A 25225-nucleotide genomic window follows, 5' to 3' on the forward strand; every position below is an offset into this window, starting at 1 on the left:
CAGACAGACAGAGAAAATTTTCCAAAACTATATTTTCGTCATCTATATCAGTAACTATGTATATTCCATGAAGAATTTTAAAAAAATATCAAATGTACAAATTTAGCCTTTCTTTAATTTTATTACATGTATTGATTATTTTATGAATTAATATTTGAGGAATATATGTACCTACTAACACACGTCTGTTTGAACGGAAAATCAGAATCCTACAGTTTCTAAAACATTAATACAAAAAGTGATGGACACGTAAAAGGTTTTCGCAATTCATTAAACACTTTGAAGCCTTGTGCGTTTTCACAGCGAAGAAATTGAGTGAATAGTTTAGTCGTTTTTACGGACTAACGAAAAGGTTTCAACGAAGTTTTCCCTCGGAGAACAATTTTTCAAACTATACCTTAGGTGGGTATCCTGGTTTCTTGGTTTGAATAGGTAGGTGTATTTCAATGATTTACCCAAGATACGGATGTTCGACAACATGCTTTTTACGTTTATTTGGCACAAAAGAGTTCTCCCAAAGGTTTTTACTTTATGGAAAGTTACTTACGTACTTACAGAGAAAGAAATCTCATGAAACTTATTGAAAAATCTTTTGGATTTAAAGAGAGTTTGCTGACGCGTCTAAGGAATCAACGCGAGGAATCGATGATTAGTTCCCAACGAAAAATCTGATCCTCAGGAGGGGATCAGCTTCGGCTATAAAAGTAAATTGAATTGTTCTCCCGGCTGTTGTTCCAGGCTCTATGATCAGGCGCGGATCAACCAATATGGACACGATGGGTATACATGCCCACAACCTGAATTGACTTCTTGAAAAAATAAACACAGACTACAAATATTACAGTTTTTAAATCATAATTTGTTGTTACTTTTATAATCATCCGATATCAATATCTATTAATATCTACCAAACAATATTATTATAAGGAAAAGCTTGTCGCGCACTCTTGCCTCTATAACACAAAAAAGATAATCTGAACTTATCTCTTCTAAATAAATGCAAATACTTGAATTATCTTAACTTGAATTATCCATGAAATTGTTATATTATATAGGTATTGCTGTTGTAAAAAAAAGGAAAACTTTAAATTTAATTTTTTGCTACTACCATTTTGGGTGCTGGATCCGCGCCTGTGTATGAGATCCGATGGCTTTCTTGCTGTGTACGTTTTTTAACTTATGGCTTTATATCTAACTTATTTGTTACGGCCGTGCTATCGGAAAATGAAAATTCAGTGACCCGTTACGTAAGATGACAGTTTTATTGATGAATTAATTTATTATCAAACTAGCTTTTTCCCGCGGCTTTGCCTGCGTGAATTTTATAGAAAAATCTCAGTAATTTTTTTATCGCGTATTCTGTAAGACTATATTATATGATTCAAATTCGCATTTTTTCTCATCTTTAGTTCAATTTCCTGTTTCCCGCTGCGTGTTTCGTCCCGCAAACTTGTGCAATCCCGCTTCCTGCTATGTAATGTAGATATCCCGTACCGTTTCCAACATATTGTGCCATCATATTTTTCGCAATGTGTTCCACTCCGTTTCCCTTTTCCTTTCCCTTCCCCGTTTCCCTTCTAATTATATCTGTATCAGACTTTCATCGATAAAAAAAATGTTTATATTCTATTTACACTTTTCTACAAAATTTTAAAGTAAATCGGCTCCGTGGATTGTTATTTTAATTTTCCTACAGGAACCTCCTCATTTTCCGCGATGAAATGTCTATTAAGATGTTAACCCGGTATATAAGGTACCTATATACCAAATTTCAAGCAAATCGGTCCAATAGATTTCGAGTGATGCGCTTCAGACAGACAGACAAAAATTACCAAAACTATATTTTCGTCATCTATATCAGTAACTATATCAGTAACATGAAGAATTTAAAAAAAATATCCAATGTACAAATTTGGCCTTTCTTCAATTTTATTATATGTATTGATTGTTTCTTGTTTAATGAACCGCTGTGTTGTATAATCTTATTACGGCAGCTTAAAAATAAAATTTTGTACAACAACAAGGAACACTTAGTAGAATAAGTCATTAAGAACTTCTATAGAGCACGCTCGAGAAAACTTTCCGCTAATCTCTACACGAGTTCCACGTAATGTTATTCAAAGTATGGATATCACTGTTCTTCCGATATTACAATTAGAGTGGCTATAATAAAACTTGGACAATTAAATGTAAGTCAGGGCTGTCGGAAACGGCAAGATAAGACTTGCCGGCGCCCCTTAGCGGGGTACTTTTGCTATTAACAGGGTGCCCTTGCTCCCCGGATCTCAAAACTGTCTCGGAAGCGTGATTAGAAATGCCTATTAAATCCGGACGCTTCCTCGACACTCCGGGTATTATAGAGGAAGAATAATATACATTTTGGATTCGTGTTTAGTGCTATTTAGGGTCCTGAACTGAATGCGGATGTTCTAAACTGGGAAAAGAAAGATTTAATTATTATTTTTTAATTATTTATACAATTTTTTATTGTTGTAGGTATTCTAAATATAATTACCTAAGTAACTAATCGTGTAGGTATGTAAATAAATGTCAGTTCCATAGGCTAAAGAGTGAAGATTTGAGTGGTAAGTACCTACTTATATATAATTACTGAAACTAAAAGGCTTGTTGGTAGGTATTGTAGATTTTTAACCAAGTTTTTCTCAAACCTTACTGCAAGTAATGAATTACTCAGCCTAATTATAATAATCACGATCAAATAAAAGTCTGTTTTGCCAATGTCAAGTCAAGATGGCCACACAATAAATTGGCACAAGTTCCTCCAGCCGAGCGCGGGCCCGTCGCCAGCAACTTATACTTATTCCGCCATAATTACTTTTATTGCTGCCTTTCCTACGGCTATTACAATATCGTTAATCAATGTAATGTGATTTTCAAACTAATTGTGATATTCATTTGCGGAATTCTCCGGATTGCTAATCGAGACTTTTTTTTGGCTTTTTTGGCTTTTCCCTAAGAAATTTAGGTACCATAACATTACCAGTAGCGCTCTACTAGTAGAGCTACGATAGGTAAATATCTATAGCTAATATAAGTATTCATAAAGAATATCACCCAAATTTGTGTTAATTAGATTAGTAATCTCAAGCTGCGATAAAAACTTTTCATATTTTGACGATATTTATCGTCAATTAAATAGGCAGAAATAAAAATTCGAATTCTTGCAATTTATTTATCTCAATAGTCTGGTAGAAGTCAGTAGGTAGGTAGGCTATGTAAGTTAATTATGTTAATAACTTTTTTGCAGACTGAAGATGAAAGAAACGAAACAAGTTCTCCAAAAATGTGCTACTAGTTACCTAAGCAAAATTTCTCAATTTATTCATGATTGCACATATAAGATACTTTCATAAGCTTTCCCTATGAACAAACATTAATTAGACTTTTCTTTGTAGATTGTAGAAGCTCAACGTCAGCTAACACATATTAGCTAAGTAAGCTATAGGTACCTACTTCAATAAACCTTACCAATATTATTAGCCAAATGTAAGGATTGTTCACAAAAGATTGATGATTCTCGTGTCTCCATTTTATTTCCCCGCGGATAATCTCGTTGTCTCGGGCTTAAGGACATGTGAGCTGGAAATACGACAGCAATTTTCCTCAACTATAGAAAAATGAGAGGCATTTAACGTCGTGGATGTACCCTTAGTACGAGGTTTACCAGGATCCGTGGGAACAGTTCGCGACAGTTTTTCTCACATAATATTTTCGGGGTTCCATTAATCGTAGGGAAAGGGATTCGGTTATGGAGAGGGTAAGAAAGTATGTGCTTAATATATTCCACAGCCCTATGATTTGATAGGGTTCTTTATAGTTTCGTGAGTTTTGCATGAGTTATCTTAGCTTATTGAAATCGGTCAATCATTCATACATGGAAATTATGGATAGATGGCGAAATTAAGTTCATTAATTAAATTAAATTTTAGTTCAAAATATTGTTTGATTATGGGTATTAGTCGAAATATTTGAATATTAGACTGGCTTGCCTAACTAATAACCGATATAAGTTCTGTCCATTATTTATGTGTGCGTGTTCCTTTCGCGTTTTACATCCGTTTCAGACGTCCAACTAACACGAGATGCTCGGGATACAATTCATCAGTGAAAATCCAATCTGTCGGTTATCTGAGAAAACGAGCCATTCGTCAAACGTAAAAATGTAATCACTCTTTTACAGTGGCCAAGCACGATTTTTGGCGTGAGTGATGCGTCTCGCGGGTCTCAGTCCTGTGACTGATGTCTTGATTACATTCCTGCGACTCAAGAGTGCGTCTGACGGATGACCACTTCTTTTATTGCCTGCTCTAACCGCCGGCAATAAATAAAGCGGCATTACCCCGGTACATAGCTCTGCTGTGACAAAACACCCCATGTCGCAGCGATTCCCTCGTGAAATTTCAGTATAAATTATGGTTTAGGGAACAAAGCAGATTGAACGCTTCGGAATCACGGCATTATGATCGATATGGTACCTACGAACTGACAAAAAAGGCCTCTAAAATAAAATGACGGGTAAACGATATGGAAAATGTGTATTAATAATAATATTACAAAGAGAGTTTAGAATGCATCTAATTTTACATTGTCCTGGAGACACCCTACATACATCAACATATAAACTAAAAAAATATTCAGAACGTATTTAATTTTGAGACATCACCTCCGAAAATGCTACTGGAGCACGCTCATGAGAGAGTTATAATATAACGTCTTTATTGTAGGTACCTGCCATTGTTACGTAAAATTCCAAGATAAAGAGGAACTCAACGCAGCCTTATTGATTTAAGTGATTAAGTTATTCAAAATGCAAAGCTCTTGCAGTGAGACGTCGCAAGTAGACGCCCTGCAGTAAGGTAGACGTAAGTAGATAGGTATGTAAGACGTAGTCTGTGTCTCGTTAGGTAGGTACCTAATAAACGATTTATGAGGATTGCTGCCGGTGAAACTTTCATTATGTTACGCTCATTGTGATCCAACCCCTAAGGTTGAAGGGACCTCAAAATGAGGAGACTGCGGAAGTATTATGTTATGCAATGTACACTCAATCAAACGTAAAGTGAAGTTGAGTTATAAAGTGTTGACGTAATGTATAACGCTGGCTTCAACCCACACCAATAATAATAATACAAATGCGAAAGTCTTATCTGTCATGCTTTGACGCCTAAACCGCTGGGCCGATTTTAATGAAATTTATATATAGGTAGATAATTATTATTGAATAAAGATGTTCCAACAGACAGTATCTACACCGCAAGCAGAGCGATCAACATCTAATAGTTATATTTCCAAGTGCATGAAAATAGTAGGAATTAGGTACTTCAATTGAAAATTTATCTAAATCTAAATTTATCTCACTTATCTATTTTTCACAACAAACAGCATCGTGACTCTTTATTTATTCTATTACAGGATAGTGAACTCAATAATTTACTTCCGTTCTTTAGAATACCTACACATTAAAAATATATATTCTTTGCCCTCATTAATTTGTGATGGAACCCTTTCGTCTCGAACGGTAGGCAAGCCCTTTATATTCCAAGAAAGTTCGGTCATGAGAAAATGTACCAAAGATATTAAATAGGAAAGAAAAATGGTGACCAAATGAATTTTCCTTACCGTCGTCATACAGACGACTTTATTATTGAAGTTTTTGATTTACATATTTTTACCGATGATTGATATTTTATATAAAGTAGAATATAGATTTTCAATGAATGCGCCTGTGAATTATGGACACTAGGTCTACATTATAATGTTGAAGAGATTTTTTGATCGCTCATCTGAACCGGGATTTTTTTAAATCCGCATTTTCTTGTGTAGGTAATGGGCAAAACTGGGCAAGTACCTACTTACCTAAGTTTGTTTCAATGACGTGTTTCAGTACAAACGCTTTTAAATTCAAGACCTTGACGACTTATACACTCATCAGCAAAGTAACCTGTCCAAATTCAATGTGGGATTAGTATACACAAGTAGTAGTAGTTTATGTATAATCTCTGTTAGAGCGTCATAAAAGTTCATAATGGTACCTATAGCTCTACCTCGCTTGCCATGCAGTTACAAGCGGCGGAGTAATCGCTGAGTTTATGTTAAAATACAAGTAATGGGAATCCAATTAAATACTCGCAAACGTTCATTTATGTCCAGTTGACCACCAACCTTACGCAAATGTAATCGCCATTGAGCCCATTGTCGCTGGCTGGCGGCCAGAGACAATGCTTACGATACGTTTGGCATCATACCAATATCAGGATTATCTGGTCCTGCAGCCATTTGCTGGCCGGAGATTTAAAGGCCTTAGCTACTTTGGTATGAATAGGAAAATGAGTCTTAAATTGTACATAATAGATCACAAATGGATAAAGAGCTACAATTTAAATAAGCATGAGTGTCATACTTAGTTAAATTGTAGCTACTTGCATCATAATATTTGAAAAATAACGGTTCCTAAGAAAAACGTTCCTGAAAATATGTTTTAAAACTTATTTCGTCACAGTAGTACCTAGATCTTATATTTTAGTCTACTACATAAGCCTTTAAATAAGTCAGCTTAGTTAAGTCAGGTTAATAAGCAGCTAAGTATTAAAGGAAGGGAGTTGACGGGTCATTTTTACAGTCCAGTAATAAAAACAAAAAACGTTATAAATTAAATTTACCCTTTTCTTACTAGTGTACAATAAATTCTACATTTGCCAAATGTAGCATTTATTCTAGACTAGTAACAAAAATGACTTCGTTACAAAAATGGCAGATTTTAGAAAATGTAACAAAAAGGAATAAAGAATAACATTAAATAGGTGGGTAACAAAATATTAACACATCCCGATTGACTAAAAGGTCTTTAAACAGAATCACCTCTAACTTTAATCCTCGAAGCCTGCCAAACTTCAAGAAAACTTAGGGAAAGGGAATAGCTTCAAGGAGCGGCCGTAGGACGAAGGTGAATCCGGTACCGGAGTGTAAATTAAGGTCGATTAGACCGATTTATAATAAATAGTATCAAAAGAACCCTCGAAAATAGAGACAAAAGCTACTCATCAAAAAGCTGCAAGGTAGTAGCAGCAAAATTGATATAACTAAATCGCCATACGATGAGAGACCAAAAGTTATTAGCAAAGCAATCTACCCCATACGTATCCCGTACGTACATGTAGAGATACGTAATACGCGTTTTTGTACAAAATACTTAGATGTCTATATCTATATTTTTCTCTATCTACATTCGAGGAGGCCGACCAAACAGACGGAGTCATAGATTATGAAGGCATAGTGGAGGAAATATTTGGGGAAAGGGTCGCATTCTGTACGTATTTCACATTATGTCTCATAATTACACCTATATCAACCTAAAGCGCTCAGTTTTTGTTTTTTTTTTGATGGCACCTTTAAATTTATTGGTTCTATTATTATCCCGATAGATAATGAACCCATAAACGTGAGCTAGGTTGATACTTAATGATTGTTTCTCCTTCTATACAAATCATCGTTCCCGCTAAGATTTCTATCAGGAAGTAAAGTGTATCTCCCAATATCAACATATAACGAATTTTTGATATGAATACTTATATTCTTTTTTAAATCAAAACGACAGAAGTACCTGAAACAACTAATTGTCCCACGATGAGTGTAGGTAACTTATTAAAAGATACAATACATAATACCAAATTTGTATTGTATTCACTTAATAACTTGCTTTAGAAAGGATAGGTATTTTCGTTCCTAATATAGTATGATTTTCAGTCATATGGAAAACAATAATGACTAGGCTGTATGCCTGCCTGCATATATTTTTCTATGCGCTTTAAAAATAATAAACTATCAGATTGTCATTGTCAAAATGTCAAAGCACTCATTCGCGGGCTTTCTACTTCAAACTGAATATGAATTAATGTCATAACAAAAAATATGGGATCGAAGTTACGGAAATAAGTGTATTTTTATCCAGATATTAAGTGATAAAACATAAATATTACCTCCAACATATATTTACATCGCTCTGTTTCTATCAGTTATTATTGAATACCTATGTAAAACAGTATTAATTCTTTACCATGTCGTCGCTTTTATCAGCTGAGTTGTCAGCAACTTGCAATGCTTTAGGAACTTTCGACAAAAGAACAGGAAAATACTTAATAGATGAATTTACTCTAAATACTGTAAAAGATTTAGTGCGATACTTACGACGAGATGGGGAGGATCATGAAATACGCCAACATTTTGGTCAAACAAAAGTGTTACAAACTGATCTTCTTCCTATGCTAATAGACCATTGGGAAAACACAGAATTATTTGATGTTACGCTAAGGTACCTATGTGAACTACTTTTATAAGAAATATTTCATTAGTGTTTTACAAATTTATCCAAGCAATTTGTCTTTTATATTATGAATAATACTGAACGAATTAAAAAATAAGTTATTTTGAAATTACGACCGACTTTAATTTTATATATTTGTGTTGATACAATGATAATATAATAATTTACAGGCTACTGGTGAATCTTACAAATCCTGCACTTTTATTGTATCGGGAGGAAATGCCTGTGGAACGCACTGCTCGACACAACTACCTGCAAATATTATCTCACTTGCAATCATACAAAGAAGAAGCATTCACCAAAGTTGAGACATGGTCTGTGTTTGCTAAAAAGCTTGCAAAGATATTGGAAATTGTAAGTAAAATTACATATCTATTTGTTTCATAATGCAATAAAATAGTTTTATATATTATTAACAAATATAAATGCATATTCCTTTAATGTTGCATGTCACAATGTTTTCATTAAATATGATTAAAAATTAAGGATTGGAGTGAACGAGATGAAGATACAGGATTGGTAATAGAAAGAATCTTGATTCTCATTAGAAATGTGCTGCATACACCTGCTGATCTTGATAAAGAGAGGAGGCCGGATAATGATGCTAGTATCCATGACCAGGTCAGTTTTATAATCATATAAATATCCTGTCATAAATTGCTAATTAGACATGTGGTAGTGGTTCACTCTGAAATCTGCCAGTGGATGTTGTATAAGGCTACTAAGGGACATATAGTATCTAGGCAGCTCATAGGCAATAATGGCAGAAGGTTTCAACCCAGTTTTAAAATCACAGCAGAGTTTTCAAAATTTCCCTGAAATTTCACGGTTCCCTGACAGTGGCTTGACAGCATCACAGGCTCGAACACAACAGTGAACTTGCAGAAGTGAGAGAGAGAAATTGCAAATTAAGAATTTAATATAGGAATCTTGACATCTATGTATGCAATCTTGTCGCCTACGGAGATCTAATTTCTGAATAATCTTTTAATTTTGAACTTTTTCTCTTGGTCCAAATTCTTAAGTAACTACCCTCTTATTCATAAACAAGTTGAATCATATTTTAATCTAAAGTATGTTTTGTCTCATTCTGACAATGGCAATTATTGTAAAGTGTAATAGTGACAAAACATACTTTAGCTTAAAGTACGCTATAAGTTTTGATAAATAAAAGGGTACTAGTGTAAACTTGCTGTGTTATGCAGTTACAGAACTGTTGTTCCATTGTAGGTACTATGGGCATTAAATCAATCGGGTATCTTAGACATTATCCTGTACATGTCATCAGAAAATGAGAAGCAGTATTTTATGCATATTTTGGAGATCATATCTCATCTACTGAGAGAACAGAACCCCTCGAGTTTAGCTGATGCTGCTTTGCAGAGGAGTGTTGATGAGAAACTGAGAGATGAACAGGAACTGCTCTTAATCAGGACAACGGAGAACAGAGAAAGACTAAATAAAGTTAAACAATATTCAGCCTCAAGGTACTGTACAATAATTTTTACATTTTTTTTTGTTTTTCTATCACACGTTTTATTCCTTTTTTTTTTTCATTTGTAGACATTCACGTTTTGGCGGTACATATGTTGTTAAAAACATGAAATCTATATCTAACAATGAATTGATATGCTTGAAACCACTGAACAAAATAGCCAACTTGGATTTCAATGGCAGTAAGAAGTCTAAGTATGTTAAACCAAAAAATAGGAGGCCTGTAGAGAGTGGAATACTTGAAAGAAGATCAGCATTCGCTGTCAGGTAAAAATTAAAACATTGTACTCATTGTAATATGTATTTTTATCTTGATTGATTTTTTGAAGCACTAAATTGCTCTGCATCTCACCTCTTTCTATCATTTCCACGCATTTCGTGTTCCCCCTTGCGTTTTGGGATGTGACGTCGCGAAGCCCAGTAAATAATCTTAAAACTTAGGAGTTTCGGCTTTGACTTTACAACCGTTCGCCTACCTGACACCAGTCATCTTTGGGAATGCTGTTGTCGCCTATCAGCTGCCTAGACTAGTGTCCCTTAGTCGCCTCGTACGATATCCAAAGGAGGTTATACAGTAGTCTTATTCTAGAATGTTACATCACATATTGATGTCAAAAGTTTACTTAATACTTCCAAAGGGCAGACGAAGGCGAAGCCACGCAACAAACTTCCTCGCACCCTTCAAAACCGTCAGTTAGCAAAGGTGGGACTAAAATCAATTTAACTTACCAATATATAATATTCCAGATTATTCCTGAAAGAGTTTTGTATAGAATTTCTGAACAGCTCCTACAATCCTCTCATGCATTATGTCAAAGATGTCTTGGTTAGAGCCAAGGCGCAGCAAAATGATGAATCCTACTACTTGTGGGCAGTCAAGTTCTTTATGGAATTTAACAGGGGCCATCATTTCCAAGTAGGCCTTGTCAGGTAATGTTAAAAGTTTAATTAATTTTAGTAATAAGTATGGCTTTTGTTTATGTAGTACTAGTACACTAATCTTACGTGTATAAAACAAAATTGAAAATTCGTGTATTTTTCAATATTAAAATATTAAAAATACACGCGATAAATCATATCAATAAAAATAATGTTAATAAATAATTCAGCAACAAAAAATAAACCAAATAGAGTTTTTTTTAATTCATTTTCTTTTTTAGTGAAACCATGTCAGTGTCCATGTTTCATTACGTGCAGCAACAAATGGAGAAGTACTATGATATGATCAAGGTTGAAAAGAAAAAGTTCTCTTCTTGGGTCCGACGACTGCACTTATCTCTAAGGGCTTATAAGGAACTTCTCAATACGTTGTTAGCTATGGAAAAGAGCACTGACTCAAGTGTCAAAGAATCAGCAAAAGTATTGAAAAGCAACATATTTTACGTTTTAGAATATAGAGAATTCATTCTCAGCATATTCTTAAATTATGACGAAAATAAAATGCCAAGGTAAATATGTACATAGATTTTGTTAGAACAGAGAGTCGGTTCTACTAACGATAAGACATTATTATCTACATATATATGTACAGTCTACCTCAAACCTAAGCAGGCAAGACCGTCGATTTAACGTAAGTTACCCTGCTTAAAAACGTATTGATCCCTATGCAGCAGTAATAAGTAGCGAACTTGAAATGTAATATAAAGGTTAAAGTGTAGACTGTACTTATAATAATTTTAAACAATAAAAAAATATGTACCTGAAATAAGCGTTTAATGTATGGTAATATTTTTTTAGATCTTATTTAGTTGACTTGGTAGAAACAGTCCATTTGTTTCTCAAAATGTTGGAACACTACTGTAAGAAAACAGGATTGGTTGTGCAGAAAAAAGTCAGAAAGAAAAAATCTAAAAGTGAGTATTGAGTCTTGAGTAAACAACAATTAAAAACTGTATATATCATTTATTGTTATTTATTTTTCCTTATATGCAATATCTCGACAAATGTTTCACTTACATTTTTAGTAATATCTTATGTTCGAAGAACTTAAATGGGGTCACATTGTCATTCCCGTGACATTTATAATACACGAATTTAAAATCAAATGTGCGTTATGTGCTTAATGCCTGTTGGTTTAATTTCACTATTTTATTCTACTATAAACGTATTTGCCTTATCTTTATTTTGCTAGAGAAAATTAATGCCCTACCGCGTTTTGTGTATAATATTTCAACTTACTCTAATACATAAATCTCCCTCGGCATATTTTTCACCTTTCCTTCTATATACATATCAATAACATAGCTCTCAAATAATAAGTAGAAAGAGTAATACCATTATAAAACATGATAATAATAGAACAAAAGCCGCGTAAGTCTACGGCGGCAGTGACGACGCCTGTAGTAGAAGTGCCGGCGTGGGAAGAAGTGAGACCACAACTGGCCACGGTGCTGAGCGCCGGCGTCGATGAACACCCACCACCCTTTGATGCCGCTTCCGACGTCCCCATAGACCAACAGAAGTAAGTGTAGTAGAAGTGCCGACTTCGTATATCTTTGACTTCCCTTGGAAGCAATGGATGACCCAGGACACACCTAGTTTCTTTATAATGCCATATCGTAAACTCGTACATGTAACTTTGTTTATAATTAAAGTTTTTATATTCTAACATCTTTGTCGTGGTAATAATAATACGTATGTGTGTGTACATAACGATAACGATTGCAAGGCTGAAATCGATGTGCTGTTTACAAACTAAAATAGTGTATTTGATGCCTTATATATTCCTAAAACAATTCATTACATTTCTACAGGGAAGACTGCATGAAAAATATTCAGAAGTTAATGCGTGGTTATAAATTCGAAGACGCCGTTGGAATGTTCAGAGCTGCAAGGTTGTACCTATGTTTTTATTACTTTCGAAATTGAGTTTTATGTTCTAGAACACAAGGTAATTTTTCGATTTTGTTTCATCAGGGAAGTATGGCCTGAAGAAGGAATTTTTGGCGTAAGTGGTATTGCGGAAGATGAAGAGCTTGACATGTTAGAAACAATCTATAACACCGATTTGGGAGTAGAAATCACTGGTGAATTACATTTTACTCATTCATAACTTTTATTCGCTGAAATTTTGTATTTAATCTAGGATGTGATCCTTCATTCGTTTTAATCGTAGACATTTTAGTACACCGTCAGTTTTAGAAGAGTTCTTGTACACATAAAATAATCTGTTTTTGCTATTGTTGTTTGCTATAAACAATTCGCCCAAATTTTTATATAATATATGCATAATCTTAAATACCAACCATAAAAAGACAATATTTTATCTCTTCGCACATAATTATGTTGTTAATGTCACTTTTTATACTTAATTTATTATTTTATTTTAGCTCCACCAGCGGAATCTAACGAAAACGAAGAAAATACTGATTACGATGACGAAGGTAATTGGTGTAAAGTTAACTTATTTTTATTTAAATGTCGCTAAAATAATAACTAAAATTAATTAAAATTAAATTATTAAATATAAATATTACTAAAATATTAACTATATTATATAAATGTTTTATTTTTTTTTAGAGGAAGAAGAAGAGGAACGTTCAGCGGCTATTGAGGAAACAGATTTCGATTTCAAAGACTTCGCTTTAAGGTTGCTTATTTTTATACTATTTGAATAATACCAATGTTATATTCATATAATACCAATGAAACGACTTTTGTATTAGTAATATACAATGTCTGGCTCAAACTCGATCGACTCGAAAATATTTTCTATCCTGTCTGGACTCGTATAAACCATATTCATTTGCAGGAAAATGTTAAGAAATCATACAATTAACACACGTTTTTTAGCCCCGGATCAATTTAAATATTTTTATTTAATTAGGTTTTGCCACCCTAGAGTCATAAGCGCGTGTGTATATCTGTTGGAGCGGTATGACAAGAACTTGCCGCATACAAACCACTGCGCTATCAAGATGTTGCATCGCGTTGCCTGGGACTGCCAGCGACCCTCCATGATGTTCCAGGCCACTCTGTTCCTTATTTTCCAAAGGGTGCTTGCATACCCTATGCCAATGTTCAAGGTTAGTGTTGCTATAATCAAAAATTTACCGTGAAATCCAAAGTTTTATTTTATTATCTACTAGCGGACCGTGCCAGCTTTGCTCGGGAGTCACACTACCTATTTGTGAAAACCTTCCTCCGGAGTTACACTGTCTATTTGTAAAAACCGTACAAAAATCCGTCCGATAGTTTTCGACAGAGTCAATAAACTAAAATGTCAATGGTCGATTGAAAATAGTTCAACTAATTAGTTGAACTTATTGGTTGTTTCCTATAGAGTAGTCTAATAGGACTACTCTATATACTACTACTACGGACTAGTGGAAACAGATATTTGTTTTCTTAATTTTATCCCAAAATGTATACAATTTTTGCTCAAATTAAATAATAGCATAATTTTATCTACATTCTGAAATATTTCAGCCAAAAACAACCGACCACGAGTACTTGTAATTAAATAATAACGACATCGCAAACTCCGCGCCGCAAATAAAATTTAAATGATATTGACTCCACGCCGGAGTTGTAAACCGCAGCACAATATTGCGATTTTATTTTCTTCCGCTCCCGATCGCCGCTTACAAACTAATAAATTTAATCTTACAGGAATTAGAAAAGTTCGCCATTTTTATACTAAGAAAATTTACGGAGGTTGCGTCCAAAAGCGAAAAAGTATTTATAGAATTGCTTTTCTGGAAGAATCCTAAGGATTGTGCTGAAATAGAACATGGATACACATTATATACGGATCAAAAGTAAGTAATTAAATTGTAATCTACATAGACTGCAGCTTGTGTTTTATAAGTCTCGCCGCGAAGCTCGACATCGCTTCGACTGACATGATTATATATGGTATACTTTTATAGCCTCTGTAACTCTGAACTGAAGCTTTAGTCTGTCTCTGTGACAAATTTAATTAATGTCGTCCGGTCCTGTAGTTTTTACATTTATTCCGTACAAACTAAATTCTAAAAATGTGTTCTTTTCCCTTGTTATAATACGAATATAGAAGTAGAGATGTATAGAAATATAGATTGTTAATAAATGTGAGATTTTAATTGGATCCAATGTCAAAGCTTCGCATTGAGTGGAAAGCAGCTCATTAATACGAAATGAGGCCAAACGCCCGAAATCATGGACGCTCTGTGTTGCAGGAAATTACAACTCATGTTTGATGATATTTTTTTGGTAATCAATATTGTTATTATAGGTACAATATGAACATCGCCCTCAATTAATGAATACTCGGATAAATCTGTTGTGCACATTGATTTTTAAATAACTACATATTTTGCTGTCGGGTGATTGTAAATTTAAATTTTAAAGCCCATCTCGTTAGTTTGAAATGATCGTATAGATTTTACTTTAATGAAAAGTAGTGACGAATTTTGAAATGTAGGGTTGTAATTTTTATATATTAAAATATTTAATTATCTTCCACAGGCTAAAATAACATATGTTATGAAAAAGTAATGACATTTATCTTAACCGAAGCTTTCTGGACACGGTAGCACTAGTCACAGCACGCTTTTATAATTCGATATTTTCACTCTTTTTATCCTCCTAAAATCTAATTAAGATTTCGGATACTAGTAGTATATGACTTTTATCCTGATAATGTCAGTGCTAAAATTAAAAAAATAATTTTCTATTTCTTAGAGACAAGCCGGGGAAAGGGGCCTGGTCTGAGGAACAGGAAGAGGAACTCCGCAACCTGTACATGGAGAACCAAAGTAATCCAGAAAACGATCAAGGTAAGTCGTAATGTACAGTCGACAGCACATTAACCTATACAATTTCATTGCAAATTCGCCGCTATTACATCTTGGAGGTTTCTTACATGATGACTTGACGTGCGGTTGGCTGTACTTACATCGCAACTTCTATAAATATAAATGTTGGTATGTAATAGAAAAAATAAATAATAAGTATTATTTCACTTTATGAAAGTTCATGTATTCTGGAATTAATCTTCAGCTGATAAATGTACATTGAGAATTTTATAAAGAACACACTAAATTTAGTATACAGGGTACTAGTAAAACCACAGGACCTCGCAGAACTAGAAAGCTGACATCATAAACAACAACGTTTGTTCTACGAGTTTTGACACAACCCAGTGCATTAGATATAAATATAACTTTAAGTTTTTATTGTCCTGTCTTAATATTCGCACGTTTGTGTTGCGCCTTAGCGTTAGTGCTGTCCCGTCGGCTTTCACACGCGATGCACATTGAGTTGTTAAAACTAAAACACAAAATAACACCCAAAGGTTAGGTAGGTTTTCGATAGGATTATCCTAAAGATAACCCTATCAAATTGGCTAGTTTGCAACTAATCTGGTACATTTTTATAATGTAAAATACAAAAACAATGTATGGAGCTATGACAGTGATACGTCACAACTTTAGTTTAAAAACGTTCGGAACAAAAAATATAGTGCAACCCACTCCTAGTCCTACAAAATTGCTGACGGTTTATAAGTAACATCGACATGATAATATTATTTTATAAATCACTAGAAGTTGCCCGGGGCTTCACTCCCGTGGGAATTTTGAGATAAAATATAGCCTATAGCAATCTTGGATAATGTACCTTTTGAACATCTTTTGAAAGAATGTTTGAAAAGAATGTTCGGTAGTTTCGAAGATTACATGCCCCAAGCATACAAACTCACAAACGCTTACCTCTTTATAATAATAGTATAGATAATAAATTAAACTTCCAATCAGACGTTATCGACTGGATCTTGGACAACCTGATAGACCAAACGCGCACGCGCCGCGGCGTGATCACCAAACTGAAAGAGCTTGGCCTCATCTTCCACGCGCCAACCAAGCGCAGCAACAAGGAGGCTGCTAGGGAACGAGTACCGAAGGAATTTAGCGAAGAGGAGGATGAGCAACTGAAGGCTTTGTGGGATCAACACCGGGAATCCGAAGGTAAGTCATCCTCTCTTAAACTGTTCGTTATCACATAACTTTCTTCGACGCTGCACTAAGGTCTGACGATTGGTCTATCAATGGCACTCGCGAATGCTGACACACTCTATTCGCTTGCATACAATGACGTCAGTTTGTGCTGCAATTGTAATCTTAAATTGCAATTTTAATATACTATTGTTTAATTTGTTTTAAAGTACTCTAATATAATTTGATTCTGAAATTAATGATTTATTATTATAAGCCTTGAAATAAACTTCCATCAGCGGTGGTCCTGTATAGATTCGACAAAAGAACTTCAAGGAAAAAGTATTGCTTTATTAATATTTTAAAAAAGCTTAACGCTTCACTCTGCCAATTTAATGGAGACTTTAGAGCCCGGTACGAAACGGAACGGTAGATTGTTTTTTTATGCCTATTATTTTCTGCAAATGATTTTGCAAAATTTACTTACTACATTTATTCTTTTTCTATACTAATATAATAAATATGTAACTTTGGCTATGTGGGGAATGCGTTCTCACTAGTTCAACTAAATTACGTTCGATCGTCGAACTAGTGACACTTTCCGAGTTAGCGCAGTGAATTGAAAAATCGAATTTTACTACTTTCACTTTCTAAACACTAAATGTGATAATTTCGATGATAGTTTCTCCATTTGCTTACCATATGAAGTTGAAAAAGCAACTACAAACATTACCACTTAATAATTTCCATCTCATTCAAATCCAAAAATATATTATTTAAAGTTAATATTTAAAAAACCTTAACATCTCTTTAGTATTTTATTATATTTATAATTTTTTCATCTTATGATTATATCTGTACCCTGGTAGATTTTACTATGAAACCATCTTAAACAAAACGAAATCCCACATTCCTTTTGTTCTCTGAACTAATAGACTAGCCAGCTGCACTATCTGTATTTCCGACTCCTTTGTAGAAATATGAAATTAAATTTTCTCCATAAATTCTATGATAAAATGTTTACTCACTGCACAATATACGTAGTTATCTTTAATTTTGAGTTTATTATGTAATAAAACACGATGTGGCTCACTTTACGCCTCCAAATCCCAAAACCAATCTTAAGTTATGATTCTGTAAAAATATTTAATCAACATCAAATCATTTATTCAGAAATTAGGCCTTCACAGACACTTTTTCACGTCATATTCTAAATTAAATGATGTTTACCAAAGCTACAAACTACTAGCATTTCGGAACGACCACTGCTGAGAAGAAATGCTGAAAGAAACTCTTTCAAACAGTGTTGGGTCCCTATTATGCCAGAAGGGCTTACCATTTTTTAAATATAAATTTATGTATAATTTTTTATCAATAATATAACAATGTTAGTACACAATAAAGAACATGGTCAAAAGGTATATTGAAACATAGTATGATTGTGATCAAGTGCTGATGAAAGGAAACAAAAAAAAGCTTTTGATAAAAGATCGAGCTGACCAGTTCTTTATTAATTATATGGGCTGCGATATACAACTTTATTTCTCTGCAGTGCAGTGAAGGTTTTATAAAGTCGAAAGACATCAAAGTTATTAAGAATAACGGCAATCAAAGTTAATACTTAAAATGCTTGTGAATGATTCGCTCTTTAGCATAATTTTCCTGATTTTCATCGAATTACATTTCGGATAAACTATCTTCCCCATATATTTTAGTCGTGTGTCTACTGAGACGGATAATTATCTCGGTGGTTAATGGAATATGAAATTTCAGACCCAATGGGTGAAATAATGTGTCTCATGCCGAGAAAACGTTCGAAACGAAGTTTCGTCGCCAGACTGGTGGAACTAGGAGTCGTGTACGACAAGAAGGAATGTCGCAAAAAGAGAAGCAAGAAGGCTAAAAGCTCCGGCGACGACAGAGATAACTCGCCCGGTAAGTAGCACTACACGCCAAATTATGACAGTCACTGAACTTTAAAATGTTATTATATTTACGTGAAATTTAAGAGAGCTCACTACAGCCACCTTCATATTTTTATCAATTTCTTTTATAATATAGCGAAAACAGGACAGCTTATGTTATACTATGATTTTATTCTATAGTGTCAAAATGTTATTCTATTTACTTGAAACGTAAGATAGTGCTCATACAGCCACTATCAATACAAACAGTAAAAAAGTGTTTCTATATATTGAACATATTGAAATAAAAAAGAGATTATGTTACACTAGACAAAGGATTTTGTTAGATGGTATTATATAGTTTTATATTATACAAAATGAAAAACAATTGACGGCCAGGATTATTTTATCAATAATTTATGGCCACTGTGTCCATGTTCAAGAGTACACCTACAATAATTTCTAATAAAATCAATTATTAAGTGTGACATAATTTGGTATCTTTATTTCGCTATTAATAAAATAAATTGATAAAAATACTACATTATTATATATAAAGAAAAGTGTTCAGATAAGGCGGTGCATATAATGTCGCAATTATTTTATACTGTGATCGTGTAAGAATATGACGCATTATCTTGTTACCTTCCTGGCATCAGTGCATAGGTGTTATGACTATATATGTAAAGATTGAGTGAAAAAATAACTAATTTCTCTTATTGAGCATGTGATTACTACACTGGGTTTTATTCAAGTTTGGATGTATCTGACGTGACTAGACGCATTCGTAATAATGAGTTTAAAACAGTCTTAACAGTGCGACGGTTTCCTCACAATGTTTTCTTTTTCTTTCACCCGAAGCAAATCTACTAAACCAACAACAATCAAATTCGTATATAAAAATTTATATGACACAAGTATGATTCGAACCTGGGACCATTCAATCACAGGCCTACCCAATGGACCGCTACGATATATGTCTAGAATTCTCATTTCTTCTTAGCGTGTGAAGTCGGCCAAATTTGTAACTAATACGACGGCACTGATATAGTATTATCTTATTCTCTATTACAATTAGGTAATTCGTCTGATTCGCAACCCGACCAATCAGACGGAGACGACGGCCGCAGATCTAGGTCGCCGCCCACTACAAAGAAAGTTAAGAGAACTGGAAAGAAAACCAGACCTTCAAAGAATAAAAAGGAAAAGGCTTTTACACTCAGTGCTAACGAAATTGCTAAGCTTTTGGTACGAGCTGTGGATGAGGGTACGTATGTAATATTGTCTGGGATTACAAACGTTCTTTTTTATGTAAATTTGTATAGCACGTTACGCCCTCGATGAGCCAGGTGCGCCTTATAGAAGTTGCACCGATAAATATTGAACAAAATTGCGTTTTCAAAAGAAAAGGTTTTGAGATATTCCGGGGAACAAAGTGTTTATAAAAATAAATACCCTTTATTGTTTCGCTGAGTTAACATTATATGAAAGTATCAACGAAAATAATTACAAGAGCGATCGTAACTACAATTAGGTACATGTTCGCTACATATTATGTAAGTAATATGATTAATGTTATATTGGACTTCTGAGTAAATTTTAATTTCATTCTCTCAAATATAATATTAACTTTGTTAAGGCTTTAAAACTTTAATTTACGCTAGTACAATGTAAAATGTTCTTTTTTTTCTTGGCGTGTCAACGGCCGTTGAGTACATATATAACCTAATACCTTTGGTTCATTTTCATAACTATTTTTCATATATCTAATTCTATAAAAGTGAAAGAAAAAAGACATTCTGTTTTTCTTTCGCTCCCAGACCAGCATGGAAGACTTTACGTCCTGTTTTGGCTAAATAAATCATTTAATTTTTTTAAATAATTTAATGTGTCATCAAATTCTTAGATTTCACGGAGGGCCTAAAGTGGTTGGCCGAGAGTCTAGAAGAAGTGGCGCTGGACCAAGAGGCGGACGGGTTCAATTCCAGCGCACCCGACACGCCTCTCGTGCCGATATCTAGCGAAGCTGTTAGAGCTATGGAGAGTGGATTGTTCAGACAAGTACTGGAGGGTGTGGGACTACAGCCGCCGCGAAACGAACAGGTATGTTTAATAAGAGATCATTTATTTATTGAAAAGACTGCCTACAAAAGATATACTTTTTAAACTAAAGTAAGAAACAGACAAAGTATTAATGTTTTCTTACGCTATAATTTTTCTTTCGGTTTTTTAAGGTTGACTGGTAAAGAATGCTTTTATTATTAAGTCCGCCTTTTGTACCAATCGACAAATATAGTTTGAATAGATAAATCACTTGATATAATATCGGTCAAACCGACGTTTCGGACTCCGTAGAGGAGTCGACTTCAAAGCGAGTCGGGTTCAAATTGAAAATTGTATAATCAACTTAGAAAAATGTAAGTACTGAATTCTACGTCGCATTTTAGTTGCTACATTCATAGTATTTTAGTATTGCAATATTGAATTTGTGTAAGGAAAAGTCGGCGGCTTAAGTATCGTTATTATAGTAACCGTAATGTAGCCGCGGGCAAAAAATGGAATTCTGTAATATAGCTTATGAAATAATTTTGTGTAATATCATATTGCTATTTAATATTTCAGCCAGTCAATCTTACATTGTTCTATAATATAAATTGAAAGTTCAACGTCTTTTGTTATTTCAGCATAATATTATAAGAAAATTTCCTTTGAAAAATGATCCGCACGGTTAATTGGGATTTCCAATTTTCGAACAGAATATTTTACAGGTATATTTATGTTTTCATTTTAGGAAACGTATTGGAGAATACCTAGTGAATTGCACTTCGATACTATTAGGAAGCGAAGGGAAATAATTGTTAAAGCTATTAACAAAGAGCTATTGATGGACACAACGTCAATCAATGAAGAAAATAATGTTAAGGATTCAACAAACAAACAAAAGGATGAATCGAGTGACGACGACGATCTTTTCGATAACTTGAGAAAACTCCGTGAAAATAGTGACTTTTCCAACGAGAGTCAGAGAGCTGACGTCACATTGAATCGCAAACGAAGCCGTAGCGTCGACCCAGAGGACGTAATCAACAAGGCAAAAATGCAGAAAATAGATGAAAAAGACGAAGGTGACGACGATGATTTTCTGTCATTTGCTAAGAAAACTCTCCAGCACGAAGACTTGCCTGACACTGAAGATATTCTTAGTAGCATACAAAAATCGATGAGCGGTAAGATTTTGTCTACTTGATTTTGACGCTTCGACACTCATAATTCCAACATAATTATGGTAAAATAGTTTTAATTCCATAATTCTGTCTGTTAAATTGAAACACTTATGAGAACAAAACAATGTATAGTATTAAAATGAGTACCTATAAAATATAACCTAACCCTACCAAATAATACGCCGTACGTAATCAAAATACCGTTGACATGTACTGAAATATAAATTCCCTTGCAGATGTCAGTGACAACGAAGAGGAAGTTTTGCTGGCGAAACCTGACAAGAAGAAACGCCGTGCTATTTTTGATGACGACTCTGACTAAATCTGTTTTTTCTTTTGTAAAATTAGCGGTGTAAATAATGAATATAATTATTTTAATTTTGAAATTAAATGTTTTCTTTACATCATGCTCAATTTTTTTATAAGGCGCATATCGACATTTTTTCACAAATTAATGTTTTTTGTAATGTTCCACGGGTAAATTAATTAAGGGTGGGTTGCACCGTCAACTTTGACGTTAACTTCAACGTGAGCAGAAAATCGCCGTTTAGTCTAAACGTCAGCGGCGCGCCCCTTAAACGTCCTACGAATATTATAAATGTTTAGTTTGTATGAAAGATTGTTTGTGTGTATGTTTGTTACTCTTTCACGCAGACTACCTACTGGACGGATTGTTATGAAATTTGGTACACGGGTAGTCAGTTGTCCCATTATGGGACAACTCAATGGAACTAGTGGGATAGACGGGAATATATCCCGGAATAACACATAGGGTACATTTATCCCCAGGGCGTAGTTAGTAATTTATAAATTACATCATTTTACTTGAAGTTAGATTCTAACTAAAATACATTCAATGTTATTATCCACAAAATTACTTAGATTAATCCGCAAACAATAAGTAAAAGAATAAACATTTATAGGAGAGCTTTAAACACACCGCTTAATTAAAAAAATGTTTGTAAAAAAAACAGATTTTATTTTGTAATCAAACAGCGGCTAGATGTTTACGCCGCCTGTTCGTAATAAAATTGTAAGAGCGAAACAAACAAGAGTTCATAAAATACTGGCTAACAAATAAATTACAACACCGAATTTTTATTTATTTGTTATTAAAAGTGTTCAAGTCACAAACATTGCATAATAAAACATCAGACATTTCATTTCATAAAGCAAAAAAACAATCAACAAATATGAAAGAGAAAGATTACGTTCAGAGTAATTTAAACAAATAGCTCCATATGTTTCAGTGCCTTATTACGTCACGTATAGGAATTCCAATATCATCCTGGTATCGGATAGCAATATACTCGCATAGCGCTCACTTGCTGGTATTTTCTATCCATTGCTGCGACCGTGTGTTGTCGCCCTTTCGATATTGCAAATATTATGCAATATAACTGAACAAAAATAGAAATTATTTGCTGGTGTTATTGTTAACAAACAATGCCCCAGTATCGGTAAACATGGTCCGTCATGTGGATTTGTTTATTTGCGGCCTTCCAGGATAATAAATATGGTCTCGCTGTTCCCCCGACGATATTAATAAATTGAAAAGTAATTACGTAGGTACCTACTTATGCAAGAAATACCCCACTAGAACATCTGACTTTTTGATAAAAACCCTAAAACTAAATAATATCATGCTCTATATTATAGTTTGTAAATGTGGGTATATTATGTAACTCTACTAGCGACACGACCCGGCTTCGCTTGGGTAAAAAGATAATAAATTATACACATAAACCTTCCTCGAAATTCGCACTATCTATTGGTGAAAACTGCATGAAAATGCGTGCTGTAGTTTTTGAGTATATCTCGAACAGACAGGGATTTATTTCATAATATGTAAAGGTTAAACCATCTTTCATCATAATAATATTTTTTAACTTGTTGTAAATGTTGTCCAATGTCACTGTTAGTAGTCAACAGTTATAAAATTTAATTTTATCAATCGAACTGTTACCAAAAATTTTTCTAGATAATCTTCACGAACCAATATAAATGACTGATTCCAATTTCAATGAGCAAAATCTAATGTTATATGCCTCTGTAGGGATTACGCAGATACGTATAACTCGTGAAGATTAATTTCGCAGGGCGCGCACTAAATCTTTTCACTCAACATCAGATTAGCGCCCGAACCTTCCCCTGAATGTATCGTTGTTTTTCTAACATTATCCTAACATTGTAAACAAGCCTCCCTAACCCGGCTGGGTACCTACCTGAAATAACGTTTAAATTTGTAGCTTATATATATACCGGATTTACATATTTAAATAAATTTTACAATACTAACAACTAAAGTAACTTTAATACAATTTTTTAAAGTTCGTTTTTCGATTGTAATCTATTGTTATAACACTTATGCGTAAAGTATTTCGTTTATTATTTCAGTCCATACATGTAACAATAAAGATAACATTAATTATGCCTAATTATTTTCTGTTTGCTAATAAACATCAATGTTCTATTATCTGTGATCAATGGTTACCCATTTACCTGAAATGTAAATTGCCTCCCTATATATGTACGCCATTTTGAAGCACAAACATTTCGATGTCTAACTTCTCAGGAATGAGTTCTCGATAGTCATCCGAGAACTGGGTAAAGGCGAATTTATAACATGAATGTCATTTTATTAAGGCTACGAATTCATATCTCTTGTACAAAGCAAACATTGACACTACACATCGCCTCACTCAGCACTTAACCTATATCCATTCAGAACAGAGAAAGCGGACATTATAACGTCACTGGAGTGGCACCCGACTTGAGATATATTCCTCTAAATCGCGGGCAAAAAATACAAACGATCATTTTGTCGTAATCCCGCGGGCAATCGAGTATTTCTTATTCAAATGTTCAGTCAGCTATTTTAATGTTTCAACACAGCACGTCATCAATCTTAGCCGAGGCCGAACGTGGGCCATTACACCCACCCCCTTGCAATTATCCACTCGAATAAAAACGTTTTAAGTGTTAAATTAACGATATCTCAGCGGGACGAGAGCTTGTCTGACTAAGTGATTAATTCAAGCCCTTGAGCGATAGTGAAGCGCTCATTTATCAGATTTTATATAAAACCTTCTTATTGTCGGTTTAGCAAAACTAGACTATGTTTTTATGTAAAATTGGTAGAAATTAAATTTAAAACCCAGAGCCCTTTGTTTTCCGAACAATATTCAGCTCTGCACATTGATGTAGATAATAACTGACGGATCTGTCGGGAATATTGATTACTGGATTTAGTAAGTACTTCGTCGGAGTACGTACTAATTCCATGGATTATTTATATGCATTTGACAGTCTTATTGACTTCGACGTATTCAACGTCAAACTGCAGAA

General features: G+C 34.0%; 1 protein-coding gene across 1 annotated transcript; it reads left to right on the top strand.

The window, feature by feature from the left end:
* Window positions 1–7874: 7874 nt before the first annotated feature.
* Window positions 7875–22284, top strand: timeout. The gene is made up of 22 exons (XM_053747801.2): window positions 7875–8329; window positions 8512–8695; window positions 8828–8962; window positions 9572–9828; window positions 9905–10102; window positions 10583–10765; window positions 10996–11283; window positions 11573–11688; window positions 12134–12296; window positions 12589–12669; window positions 12752–12861; window positions 13165–13218; window positions 13355–13424; window positions 13662–13860; window positions 14447–14595; window positions 15500–15594; window positions 16573–16782; window positions 18523–18684; window positions 19732–19920; window positions 20560–20756; window positions 21445–21880; window positions 22114–22284. The coding sequence occupies exons 1-22, from the start codon at window positions 8076–8078 to the stop codon at window positions 22197–22199; spliced, it is 3816 nt and encodes a 1271-aa protein (XP_053603776.1). The 5' UTR covers window positions 7875–8075; the 3' UTR covers window positions 22200–22284.
* Window positions 22285–25225: the final 2941 nt, after the last annotated feature.

The sequence above is a fragment of the Plodia interpunctella genome, chromosome 7 (genome assembly GCF_027563975.2).
Source record: "Plodia interpunctella isolate USDA-ARS_2022_Savannah chromosome 7, ilPloInte3.2, whole genome shotgun sequence".
Taxonomy (NCBI): Eukaryota; Metazoa; Arthropoda; class Insecta; order Lepidoptera; family Pyralidae; genus Plodia; species Plodia interpunctella.

Coding starts and splice junctions, on each gene's coding strand:
- timeout (XM_053747801.2), top strand. CDS start 8,076: ATGTCGTCGCTTTTATCAGCTGAGTTGTCAGCAACTTGCAATGCTTTA. Junction 12,670..12,751: donor GGAATGTTCAGAGCTGCAAG/GTTGTACCTATG, acceptor TTGTTTCATCAG/GGAAGTATGGCCTGAAGAAG. Junction 15,595..16,572: donor TAATCCAGAAAACGATCAAG/GTAAGTCGTAAT, acceptor ACTTCCAATCAG/ACGTTATCGACTGGATCTTG.